This window comes from Anolis carolinensis, chromosome 1 (assembly GCF_035594765.1).
Source record: "Anolis carolinensis isolate JA03-04 chromosome 1, rAnoCar3.1.pri, whole genome shotgun sequence".
NCBI lineage: Eukaryota > Metazoa > Chordata > Lepidosauria > Squamata > Dactyloidae > Anolis > Anolis carolinensis.
In genome coordinates this window covers 343,462,337-343,474,992 of record NC_085841.1, presented here as the reverse complement: position 1 = coordinate 343,474,992, position 12,656 = coordinate 343,462,337, and the positions used below count along the sequence as shown (strand labels likewise).

The 12,656-nt window shown below is 39.7% G+C and overlaps 1 protein-coding gene across 6 annotated transcripts in view; it reads left to right on the top strand.

The window, feature by feature from the left end:
• The window catches only part of syne3 (spectrin repeat containing nuclear envelope family member 3), a 103,560-nt gene that overhangs the window by 32,309 nt on the left and 58,595 nt on the right, over positions 1-12,656 (top strand). For all 6 annotated transcript variants that reach the window (XM_062968445.1, XM_062968440.1, XM_062968443.1 and 3 more), the window contains 3 exons: positions 325-393; positions 5,444-5,601; positions 11,745-11,917. In XM_062968445.1, the coding sequence (XP_062824515.1) occupies positions 5,458-5,601; positions 11,745-11,917 (317 nt within the window). In that variant the 5' untranslated portion in view covers positions 325-393; positions 5,444-5,457. The remainder of the gene's footprint in view (positions 1-324; positions 394-5,443; positions 5,602-11,744; positions 11,918-12,656) is intronic.

Below are 12,656 nucleotides of genomic sequence, written 5' to 3'. Positions count from 1 at the left end.
AGATTGTGTACTTCACTGATGGAATTTAATCAGAGTAAGATATTTCTATGCTGCCAAGCTTTTTCTGTATTTTAATTCTGATCTCCCTGTCCTTTCTCTCTTTCTTTGAGTTTATTTCAACATTAGAAACAGGAGAACATAGAAACATGCCAATAATTAATAAATGATTCATTAATTTGGGAAAATAATGATTACATTTCTGTAGTTGTGAACTCCTTGAGTGAGTTACTACTTCAGGACGGATAGTTTGAAAATGAAGGATTTGATATGTAAAGATAAGAAAAAGATAACTGCCAACTCACAAAACTCTTATTCCTTTAACAGGGCACCTTGATGATGTTGAAGCCGTGACAATGAAAAATACCTAACCAAATTTCAAAGCAGTTTAAGTTGGTAAGTATAACATCAGACTGGCTAAATCAGTTTTAAACCCTTTGAATAGTCATTCCTCCCATTTGAGGTACATACAACAACTGCTAGGCAATTCAGTTGTGTCTAACCAGTGATGAGATCTTAGGAAGCCTACCTGTTCAGTTATATAATTGGACAAAAACTTACCCAAATATACAGATCTTTCAGGAAATCCTCGGGATTGCTTTGCAGATATTGACAATGAGAGCATGAGAACACTTTGACATGGGCCAGCTGAAACAATGTCAATACTGTATCATTAAATGCTTCCTCCCAAAATGTGCAGGAGGGACATTAATCCAAGGCAGGAGTATGTGAGGAATCCAATCTAAGATTGTGGTTCAACGGGCTTGCTTAGACTACATTTCTGGGATCAGTTTGCATTCTGGAATCATAGAATCGTAGAATCGTAGAGTTGGAAGAGACCTCACGGGCTACCCAGTCGAACCCACTGCAAGAAGCAGGAAAATCTCATTCAAAGCACCCCCGACAGATGGCCATCTGGTCTCTGCTTAAAAGCCTTCAAAGAAGGAGCCTCCACCACAGTCCGGGGCAGAGAGTTCCACTGTCGAACAGCTCTCACAGTGAGGAAGTTCTTCCTGATGTTCAGGTGGAATCTCCTTTCCTGTAGTTTGAAGCCATTGTTCCGCGTCCTAGTCTGCAGGGCAGCAGAAAACAAGCTTGCTCCCTCTCCCCTAAGATTTCCCCTCACATATTTGTACATAGCTATCATGTCTCCTCTCAGCCTTCTCTTCTGCAGGCTAAACATGCCTCACTTTGATGGAAAGCTATAGATCTTAATAAAACACACATTTGTAGGTCCTCCGGTGTGAATCTATGGGGTTTTTTTTATCATGTCAGAAGCAACTTGAGAACATACTGCAAGTCGCTTTTGGTGTGAGGAAATTAGCCGTCTTCAGAGACGCTGCCCAGGAGACTTCTTTCATGTCCCTGCAAGCTAGAGTTGACAGATGGGAGCTCACCCCATCTTGCAGATTCAAAGCGGCAACCTTCAGGTCAGCTGTTAGCTAACACAAGGGTTTAACCCATTGCACCACCGCAGTTCCTGGTGAGGGCTGACTATGAAGTTGGAAGACCTTAAGATTGCTAGAGAGGTGCTCTTGCAGGTTAAAAAAAATAGCATGATTTTTATTAAGTGTCCACACTTTTTTGGTTTTTATAGTCTACAAATTCTTTGATTTCAGAAATGCACCTGTAGGACACTCAGCTACATATGCTCTGGGGAAAACAACCAGCCACTCCTTGTCTTCTCTTTGCTTTTCCTTCCTTCAGCTTTGTGCTTCCAGCGTTCATTGAGTTGGTTCAGTGGCTTGTCACTTAGCCAGTTTCAGTAACACTAAGGCAGATTGCTCAGATTAAACATTTTAATTAAGTTAGTAATTAATTGAAATATGTTAGCCTGTGGACTGGATATGTTTCTTTTTAGCTTTTAAGCGGTGCCAGTTCTGTTTGAGATACTAATGATATTCTTGTTATAAACAGTAGCAATGCTGTGCATTAAACATGAAACAATAATAGATGGCAAGAGTACCGTTGAAAATCCACTCTGCCTTGTGATTGCATAGTGAGGGGAGAAGGCAGATAGCTTTGACTGCAGCTGCATTTTTCAAAGAGAAAAAGCAGCTCTACATAGAACTTACCGGTACCTAAAATTGTGGGTTTGTCTGAATGGTATTTTCATGCAGCTAAAAATAGGTCATGCTGAGCCAGGAAAAGATAAAGAGGAGGGAGGGGGGGGAGGTGAAGAATGTGATAGAAAACAACCGAGCTGACAACCAATGGATTTTTTGAAAAATAAAATGATTGGGTGTAGAGCTACAGAGAAAGGAAACAAGCAAAAATAATTCCTTTAAGCTTCTGTTTGTGTAATAAAAATTGTGTCAGAGAAGGGATTCCTATTTACAATTGTCCCAGGCCCAAATCTGAAAGCAGGAGACAGCTCCTCTGGATGTCATTAAGCATTATGCATTAAATTCCAAAGAGCCTAAATATCTTAAAGGCACCAGATTCTGTCTGATTTTGGAAGCCAAATATGCTCAGCCCTGCTTGATACGTGGATGGGAGACCACCAGTGAATGCCAAACACAATATGCTATTAAAAAAAAAACAGAGCTAAAAACGTACTGGAAATGACTGTTAAAATAGGATTACACTAACAACAAACTTTTATAAGTGTAGTTTTAAGTGTAAAACTACACTTAACAGGATAAAATACTATTAAAAGGTAACAAAAGGCCGGATGGCCATCTGTCAGGGGTGCTTTGAATGCGATTTCCTGCTTCTTGGCAGTGAGTTGGACTGGATGGCCCATGCGGTCTCTTCCAACTCTATGATTCTATGATTCTATAAAAGCAATTAAAACAGGTCAGTTTAAAACACTACAGAACTTTCAGCCTATTCTTTTAAAAGGTTCCAATAGAAAAACCTGCTGAAAGAAGATAAAGGTCTTTGCCTAACAATGGAAATAAAGTTGGGGGGGGGGGAGTGGTGCTTATGGTGGTGCTAGGACCTTTTCAGATAGTCAGGACTAAGACAGGCTCATATAGGGAAATATAGGACAATACAGTCTGCTGTTAGCCCAGCTTCTGCCAACCTAGCAGTTCAAAAATGTGCAAATGTGAGTAAATCAATAGGTACCTCTCCTGCAGGAAGGTAACGGCACTCCATGCAATCATGCTGGCCACATGACCTTGCATGCATGCAAAGGACAATGCCAGCTCTTTGACTTAGAAATGGAGATGAGCGCCAACGTCCAGAGTCGGACATGACTAGAATTAATGTCAGGGGAAAACCTTTACCTTTACTTACAGTCTGCCTGATAGCCTGAACCTGATCCCTGTATCCTGATAGCATATATACCTGGCATTGCCTCGGTGTCGAAGGGGTCACTGCCTTTCTGCTTTCTCCCTTCTCCTTCTCCGAGAAGGCCTACCTTGCAATGTCTCCATGGCAGTACCCTTTCTATTTGGGCAGGTTGTCTTTGATGCTCTTTCTTTACTTCCACTATTTCCTTGATTCTCCCTCTCTCTTTCTTTACCCCTTTTGCCCTCCTTTTCCCCCTCCCTTCCCTTTGTTCCATTTCTTTCTTCCCCCTTCCTTCCTTTCTCTTGCCTCATTTTTCTTTCTTTCCCCTTTTCTTTTGTCCCTTCCTTTCTCTTCCCTTCCTTACCTCCCCTCATACCTTCTTCTTTCCTTTCTCTTCCTTTCTTCCTTCCTTTTTCTTTTTTCTACCTTCCCTTTCTTCTACCTTCCTTTCACTTCTTCTCCTTCCTTCCTTCCTTCCTTCCTTCCTCCCTTCCTCCCTTCCTCCCTTTCTTCCTTCCCCTCATACATATGTCACTTAGCAGCAACCAAGGCATTTCATCCCCTTTCTTTCCCAGTGATCTCACAGAGGTCCACTTCACCTAGGAACAGCCAATCCTTTATCTAGCCACAACCAATCCAGTTTGTTCCTTTTCTTTTCCTCTACTTTGGACCTGAAAAGAGTGGTTGTTTTAATTTAAACTCATCCAATATTTTAAATTGGATAATGGAGGTTATGTGTGTCAAGTTTGGTTCAGATTCATCAAGCCGTGTAGGAGCCTTTATGGTACAAACAGACAAACAAACATGAATGCATACATATGTTTGATTTTTGTATTAATAGATAGATGGATAGATAAGCAGCACCTTGAATTGTGCCAGTTATAAGTAATTATGTTTGTAAGTAATTATGTTTGAAGACAAGCTCTGAGAAAGCAACCTCCACTCCCATTAATCAGAATGTGTGTGTATGTGTGATGAAACTGCTGCTAGTGAGCTCTCTTTGACAGGAAACCAATCCAGGAAACTGAATAGTGCTGCTTTCCAACAGCTTTTGAAGAAGTGGATAATGCTTAAAATGTACCAGAAAATTAGGAACTATTTCTGCATACTAAACAGCCCAAACCGAGTGTGCTAAAACTCGGTTTGGACTAACAGCAAGGACAAAGAATAGTGAGAGGTTCAGACCAACATATCTGAAAGCACCAATTTGGGCAAAAATCATGCATTCCGGGTTATCATGGCAAGCACTGTGCAACCAGGGTCTTCCATATTCCTTGCTGACTTTCATTGAATTTTTTTTTTTACACAGACCTATTAGATTCTCAGCATACAGGTGCTTTATTTTTTGCTTCACATGCAGAAACACACCCTGTTCTTAGATGAACCCCATCTGGTTTTTAGAGGAGTTTCACTTTGAGCCAGGTTTTGAAGCTTTTGGTGCCTGCAGCCATTTTTGCTACAAAGCCTAGAACAGGAGTGGCAACAATGCGAAGTAAGGGCTATTTCACATACAAACTTGTGAATCTATTACAGGAATTTGGAGTGCCACCCAAGCATTTAAAAGGGCCAGAAGCAATGTCATGGAGAAAATAATAGAGGGTTCTGTGCTTTTAGATTCTCCTGGGATGGATTAAAGTTTTTGTTTTGTTTTGCTTTTGCTACTCTGCTCATAAAGATATGGTTCCTTTTTAAAGTCAAAATTAAGGCACAGTATTTTCATTGACCCATGGATAAGGAGATCCAGGTTTGGGTTGATTTTTTTGACGAAACTTTGTAGACTTATACATAATATGCAGAGCAGGTCTAAGGCTACAGTGAGTTCCAACTTACATGAAATCAGTGGAATTTACATTGGAATAGAGAGCGTATATCTTTATTTCACATTTCCAACAATTTGATGACACTTCAATGCAGTGCTTGGAGCAAGCTGCTTGTGCCTCTGCATAATAGAATTTTTACACTTTTTACCATGAAGATATACAAGCTGGACCCACAGTAAGAAGGTCTGTGTTTCTCTGTGGGTAGGGAAAACTGCCGAAGTTCCATTTCAGAGAATACAAAGCAAAACAAGGAGTATACAGTGCCTTTTGCTTCCCAGCATACTCTTCATTCTCTGAATGTCCAAACCTGCTCAGAGCTAGAGATATGCCTCAGGGAATTCGCTTCATTTTGAATTTCTCTTTGTACTGTCATTTTATTTACCCAGTTTCGTCTAATGCAATGACCCAGCAACCCCAAGATGAATTTGACAGCAGTGTGGAGCAGGCATTAGACTGGATGAAGACTATCCATGAGAGACTAAAGATCAATGACAATACCAAAGGGCCCCGATCTGCCTTGGAGGCTAGGCTGAGGGACACAGAGGTAAGAAAAAAGATACTTCTGATCCACTGTGTTTCCAGATGTCATTTTTTAATATTATACAGGCATGCCTCAGGTTGCAAAGCCTCTGACCACTATTCTATTTTTCATAAAGTAATTTTTTCATATATATTTTTGAAAATACATGAGGAATGGGGAAGGGTACAAGAATGGATATAGAACAGGAGCATTTTTAACATCTCCGTCTTCTTCCATTGTTATCTAATACAAAAAAGATTTCTACGATGTTAAAAAAGAAAAGAGGGAAAACAGAACATTTATTTTCTAATCTATAACAGAAGGATAGAAAAGTGGGTGCACAGTATTTTGAAACAAAGAAGATAGAAATGTTGAGAAATGGAAAATTGAAAGCCCTAACTAATGCTTCCTACCCTGTCTCTGCTGTCTTTTTCATAATTTTTTTAAAAACTATTTTTGTCATAAAACACAATCACATCTCTGGGAAGATTATTCCTTATTGCATATTGGAATTGAGCCCTAAAGGGCCTTTCAATTGGAGTCTATGGTCTACCAAGGCTTCCAGCCACATCCTCTGTTATTGCCATAGCAAATTCCTGTACAGGTTTTTGATATTCCTCTCAATCTCTTTGCGAATATTCTAATCTTTGAATCTGGGTTGGATCTCTTTGGAAATCCATTTGCATCTTCTGTGCCTCTTCAATTATCTTAATTTTCTGTTTTTGCTATTCCTGTGGCTTCAAAATACCACTCAATGTGTCTGTCATCAGTTGCATATCTTTCTTCATCTTTTGTTGACCTTTATCTAAATAATCTTCAGCCTGTGTCAATCCTTACCTCCACATTTTTCATTCAATCTGTAATGGTTTTTAATTGGGTCAAGATTTCCCTCATTGGATTTTCTTCTTGTAGAACATATTCTCTCCCAGAAGCTTATTTCTGGTTTTTGAATCTTGGTCTTGTTGACATTGCAGTAATTTCTGTAGGCAATTTGTCTTGAGAGCATTTGTCATTTGAACATTGAAAGGGTCTAGAGAGCATTTGTCGTAGTGCTTCCTTAGGCCACTTTCATTTTTAGTACGCTGTTGTTTACAGCCCTTTTAGTTGTTTCCCTGTTTTCTATATTTCAAGCTGTATTTCAAGCTCTAAGGTTTTCTATATGGTTCTATCTCTATGGTTCATCTCTATGGTTACTTCTTGTCTTATTTCCTGTTTGGAATCAGTCCAGAGGTTCCAGGTGGTCCCAGAATGTTATAGCTATTGAGTTCTTAGGTATATTAAACAATTTGCTTCTCACAGTTCTTAGAGCATAACCTTTAACAAATTAATTCACTTTCACCTTTTGTAGTTGGTCTCACCAGATAGTTTCATGTGGCAGACTTAGAAAATTCTTGAAGAATAGTTCCACTAATTAGATTTTAAGCCCTTTTTATCTCTTCAGTTTCCACTGGAGGAAAAAAGAATGCAGTTACCTCTAAGAGATGTTTTGTCTATGAAGTTGGTTCTGTGGTGTTTTGCCTCATTTAGTCAGAATGCTGTGTCTGTTGGTTTTTGTTTCTGTTGATTTTTTCCCCTTACCACAGTGATTTTGGATCTTAGTTTTATTGTTGGTTCATGTGCTTGTTAAGGATTTTAATTATTGTAAAGCAACCCTGGGTATTAACTGACTCAAAGGCTGGAGTATAAAGGTTTGATTTAGTACTAACAAAGGAATTGTTAGTACTTATTCAGCATAGTGCAAGCAGGGCTTTGATCACTTATTTTAGGGTTGCACTGGGATTAAAAATTGTCTGTTATAATAACCATTTTGCAGGCAAGCAGAAGTACTCTTCATTGGTTGCATCCATTTAGTATCTCTGTTCAGGAAAAAATTAAGTTTTTTCCTTAGTGCAAGACATTAGAAATATTTTTGTGCATTTGGGTTTGATTTTGCATTTGTGCATATACATTCACAAAGACACACTCTGATTGCCATGGATCATGTTAATATTTATTTAATATCCTGTAATACTTACAAATTCTGATTAATTCAAAAATTACACCATAATTGACAAAATGAAATGATGTTTATCCTAGTGCAAGGAGGATACATGGCTATTTTAAAGGCCATTTCAACAGTTCATTATAATTGTGTGTGTATGTGTATATATATAGAGAGAGGGGGGGGGGAGTTAAAAGTCAAATGATGAAAAAAATCCACATTGCCATTACAGGCAGTCCCCAAGTTACAAACAAGGGTGAGACAACAAGAAGTGAGAGAAATCTATCACGCAGAAGGGAAATTCACTCCTGAAAGAGTTATCATGGGGGAAGGGTTCTCCACTGAAACTTTATTTCCAAACTTTGCTTCTACAACAAGCCATTTTTTTTTCAAAATCCAATTATCACAGAGACAGAAAGTGAGGTGAAATCTTCTGAACAGGGGCACAGACAGCAAAACAAACACACCGGGGGTGTTCACTCTTCCTTATGATATCCAAAGCGATATATATATATATATATATATATATATATATATATATAGAACCTATCTTGTTTGTAACTTGGGGACTGTACTATAATTTGCCTCTGTGCTAGTTATTATTCATTGTACATGCTTTGCTTGATTCCATTAATATAACAAAGTATAGTTTTCATAAAAAGAAGCTTGAATGTAAGAACATCCTTGCTGGATCAGACCAAAGATTCATCTAGTCCAATGATAGGGAAACTTTAGAGATCTAGTGACCAAACCTGGGGGGGGGGGGACTCATGGGGGGACAGGTACTCGGGGGAGGGGCACACAAGCAAGTAGGAGGCGTTGAGCTGGTGGGTGTGCGAGGGGCGGGGGCAAGCAAGGAGCATGCGAGCGAGTGAATGGCTGTGCAGGAGGAGGCATGGTGAGTGAGCAAGATAAAGGCGATGTCGCACATGCCAGGTTCAAACTGGCCCAACTAGTGATTGAGAACCACTGACTTAGATGAAAGGCTAGAAGGCATGATCATCAAGTTTGCAGACGACACCAAATTGGGAGGGATAGCTAATACTCCAGAAGACAGGAGCAGAATTCAAAACGATCTTAACAGATTAGAGAGATGGGCCAAAACCAACAAAATGAAGTTCAACAGGGACAAATGCAAGATACTCCACTTAGGCATTAAAATGACATGCAAAGATACAAAATGAAGAACACCTGGCTCAACAGCAGTACATGTGAAAAAGATCTTGTGGACAACAAGTTAAACATGAGCCAACAATGCAATGCGGTGGCAAAAAAAAAAGGCAATGGGATTGTATAGTATATAGTGTCTAGATCCAGAGAAGTCATGCTACCCCTCTATTCTGCCTTGGTCAGACCACACCTGGAATACTGTGTCCAATTCTGGGCACTGCAGTTGAAGGGAGACGTTGACAAGCTGGAAAGTGTCCAGAGGAAGGCGACTAAAATGATCAAGGGTCTGGGAACAAGCCCTATGAAGAGCGACTTAAAGAGCTGGGCATGTTTAGCCTGCAGAAGAGAAAGCTAAGAGGAGACATTGGTGTAGTGGCTTTAATCTACTTGAAAGGAGATTCCACCTGAACATTAGGAAGAACATTTGGTTTGTACCAAAACCAAGCTTTGAACTACATGCATTTAGTAAACTTTGGCATTGTAAAAACAGCCTTCTACATCCAGTCCTGGAGTACTTTGAAAATATGTTTGAAATGTCTCTTTGTTAAAAAAAGGAAGGTGAGGAGAGAGTGAGGATCAATGATCATGGGGTAAAGTGAGAGCAATAAGCAACACGTTAACTCAAGAGCCCTGCAGTATCAGTTTGGAGGCTTATCTAATCCAACATTGTGTTGTTAGAGTATCAGGTCCCTGGCTGCAGAGCACCAATAACCTTACACAGAGGCCAGTCTCTATCTAATATCTTTATTAAAGAAATATATAAAATCAATGAAAACAAGTGAAGAATATAGTTCAGAAGCAGACCTTTCAGATGAGGTCAAATATAGTCCAGAAATGTATTGTCCAATATAAGATATTAGAGTTCAAAGTTTTAATCCACTTGACCGAAACACACACTTTGCCAAGCAATAGTGTGGGGAAATAACAGAGTCTTAGAGTCCAATGAAGCTTGACAACAAGGCTGGAAATAAACTTGATTCTTGACTAGATCCGTGACTGGAGACAAGACGAACATGAAGCATGAACAGAGTCCGTGGTAAAACCGTGAGACAGGGCAAGGCTTGAAGCTTGATCCGGGAAGCAAGGAACTGGGATTACAAAGTCCACACACGATCTCTCTCCTCAAGCTGATCAATTGACTCCGCAAAGAATCCCTCACGCCAAACACCTATATTGGGTCTCGTTTTCCCGCCAACAGAACTCTTTCCCTAGAGAACGAGAAGCGAAACCCAACTCTGTCCAGATGCATGACTCCTTAGAATTTCCCAAGGGAAGCAGACCTAATCAGCCATTTGTTTGGCAGCGATTCTCAGGCTTCTCCGATTAGCCTCCCTGACTCCCCTGTCTTTAGAATAATTTTCCCTCCTGGGAAACGGAGGGGAGTTCTGCCCAAGGCCTGTTTGGCTGAATTCTTGAGGGCAAACATCAACATCCTGCAGGTGAAGAGACTCCGGCTCTTGCTGAACCAGCGAAAACCCCATGTTTTCCTCTTTGTCTGCCACAATAGTACTAGGAACAGGACTACAAGGCCCATGAGTCATCACATAGAGTGACCAACCAGAAGCCTCTCATGGGTCACAGATAGGATATCTATGCAACTCATTTCAGCAATTGGTGTTCACTGTGGTGTCCTGGAAAAAAAACCAGATCGTCTATAATAGGCGACACAATGAGCCTGATTTCCGTGAATTAGTTCAGTCCTTTCCTAAAGCAGTCCAGTTAAGTGGCCATCACCACATCTATCAGATATCATTAGATCAACTCTCTGCCCCGGTGGCTTGTGAAGCCCAAGAGTGCTTAGTTTCTTTGGCTGTGTAGTAGCAATGCTTTTAAAACTATTCATATCTTCCTATTTTTCATGCTTCTGGATAAGAATCTACTTCACGAGTTCCCCTGCACTGGAGACAATAACCTGTGGTTTTGCCCCCCAGATCATTTCACTTTTTTGTACACCTGGATTTGTAGATTGGCATATTCAAATGTAGTTTTGAAATTAGATGGCAATCACTTCATTGTTGTATGCCTTCACTGCATTTCCAATTTACAGTGAACTAGAGGCAAATCTATTATAGGGTTTTCTGGGTCACCCATTGGCTGAGTGGGTGGTCTCCAGAGTCATAATAATCACTAGGTCAAGGCAATTGCAATTGGCTCTCTATGCCTGAAGTTCTGTGGTTCTTTGTTGTATTATAATTTCCACTCACCTAGAATATGTATGTATTTATTTTAAATTGAATCCCTCCTTGTTATTTTTATTAGATTTATAGCCTTCAAAGCAGTTGCCATTAATAAATAATTAAAAATGCATAACTGAACCAAGGAAACAATATTCAATTACAGAAGAAATGAAAAATAGCATTTTTATTGATTTCATAATAAAAATAGCAGAAATCGATAAATCCTTAGACATGGGGCAAGTACGTACTGGAAGAAATTGGCCTTTACATTTTTTCCTATGTACTTCCTGGAAGATGGCATTTTAAAGGTATTGTGCCATGACAGAAAAGACATTGTTCCTTGTACTCATAAATCTTATGACTCTTCCTTGTGAACCAGAGGGCAGGACCAGGGACAAAACTGATTCTTCATATAGTGGTTGTCTTTCAAACAGTTTGGTCCTAAAGTATTTGTGGCCTTTTGAGGTTAATGCCAACTCTTCAAATTGAATCAAGAAAGAAAATGTTGCCTTTGCAGAATGGGTATAACTCTAGTTCTTATTCTTCTTTTCACTTCATGGTACACCAGTTGTAATTTCTAGGCCATCTTTAAGGCAGCCCCAAGTGCTATTGCCTTTCTCTGAAGCTGAGAGAGTTGGACTTGCCAATCAAGGACTTTCCTTGATGGAAAGAAGATTGAAACTCTAGTCTTCTGAATTCGCAGTAAAATACTCAGACCACTAACATCATGATTGCCCTTTTTTTAGTAACTTATTTCTAAAAGTACAGGGTTTTTTGTTGTAAGCTTCCTTTTAGAAATAATTTTATGGATTAATTTTACTGTATATTCTTCCTAACAGAAAATCCATGCGTTGAAACCGGAAGGCCAATTGAAAATGGATTTGGTTCTAATGAAGGCTAATGCTCTCCTGCAGTGCACCAGTGAAGAGAAAAAACATGATATATTATTCAAACTGAAGGATATTAAAGCTATGTGGGAAGAAACAGCCATATACATTACACATTGTCACAGGTACAATTGCCATGTGCTGCTAGCCTTAGCTACCTGGTCAACCTCAAACTGGCAGATGATTTTATGCTTTTTTCTGACAGTTTTTCCAAACTTTCCCATGCCCAGCCCTATTGCCAAGTAGAGGGAAGCGTCACCTCAAGTATCTTGTGCTGGCAGATGTGGGAGGGCAGTGGTGACAGGGCCTATATTTCAGAGACAATGAATCCTGACAGTCTTGTATTTTATTGTACTGTACAGAGCCAGGATAACTATTTGACTACAGCAAGATCTGGGGTGTATCTACAATGCCCAATTACAGCAGTTTACTACTACAGTAGAGTCTCTCTTATCTAACATAAATGGGCCGGCAGAATGTTGGATAAGCAAAAATGTTGGATAATAAAGAAGGATTAAGGAAAAGCCTTTTAAACATCAGATTACATTATTTTACTTGTGTTGTTGTTGGGCATGTTGCCCCGCTGCGCATTGCTGCCTAGAGAAACAGCTGTGGATCCGGGTAGAAGGCAAACTGCATTGGATAATACAGAACATTGGATGAGTAAAGATTGGATAAGCGAGACTCTACCATACTTTAACTGCCATGGGTCTGTCCCAAGGAATCCTTGGGTTTATATTTGGTTAGGTACTTGGAATTTTCTACTGGCAAGCTGTAGTCCAGTCCCCTGATTTATATCAATAGAACTTACTAGCAGATAATTCTTAAATACTCTACTGTCTGGACTATGGCTCTTAGTATTCC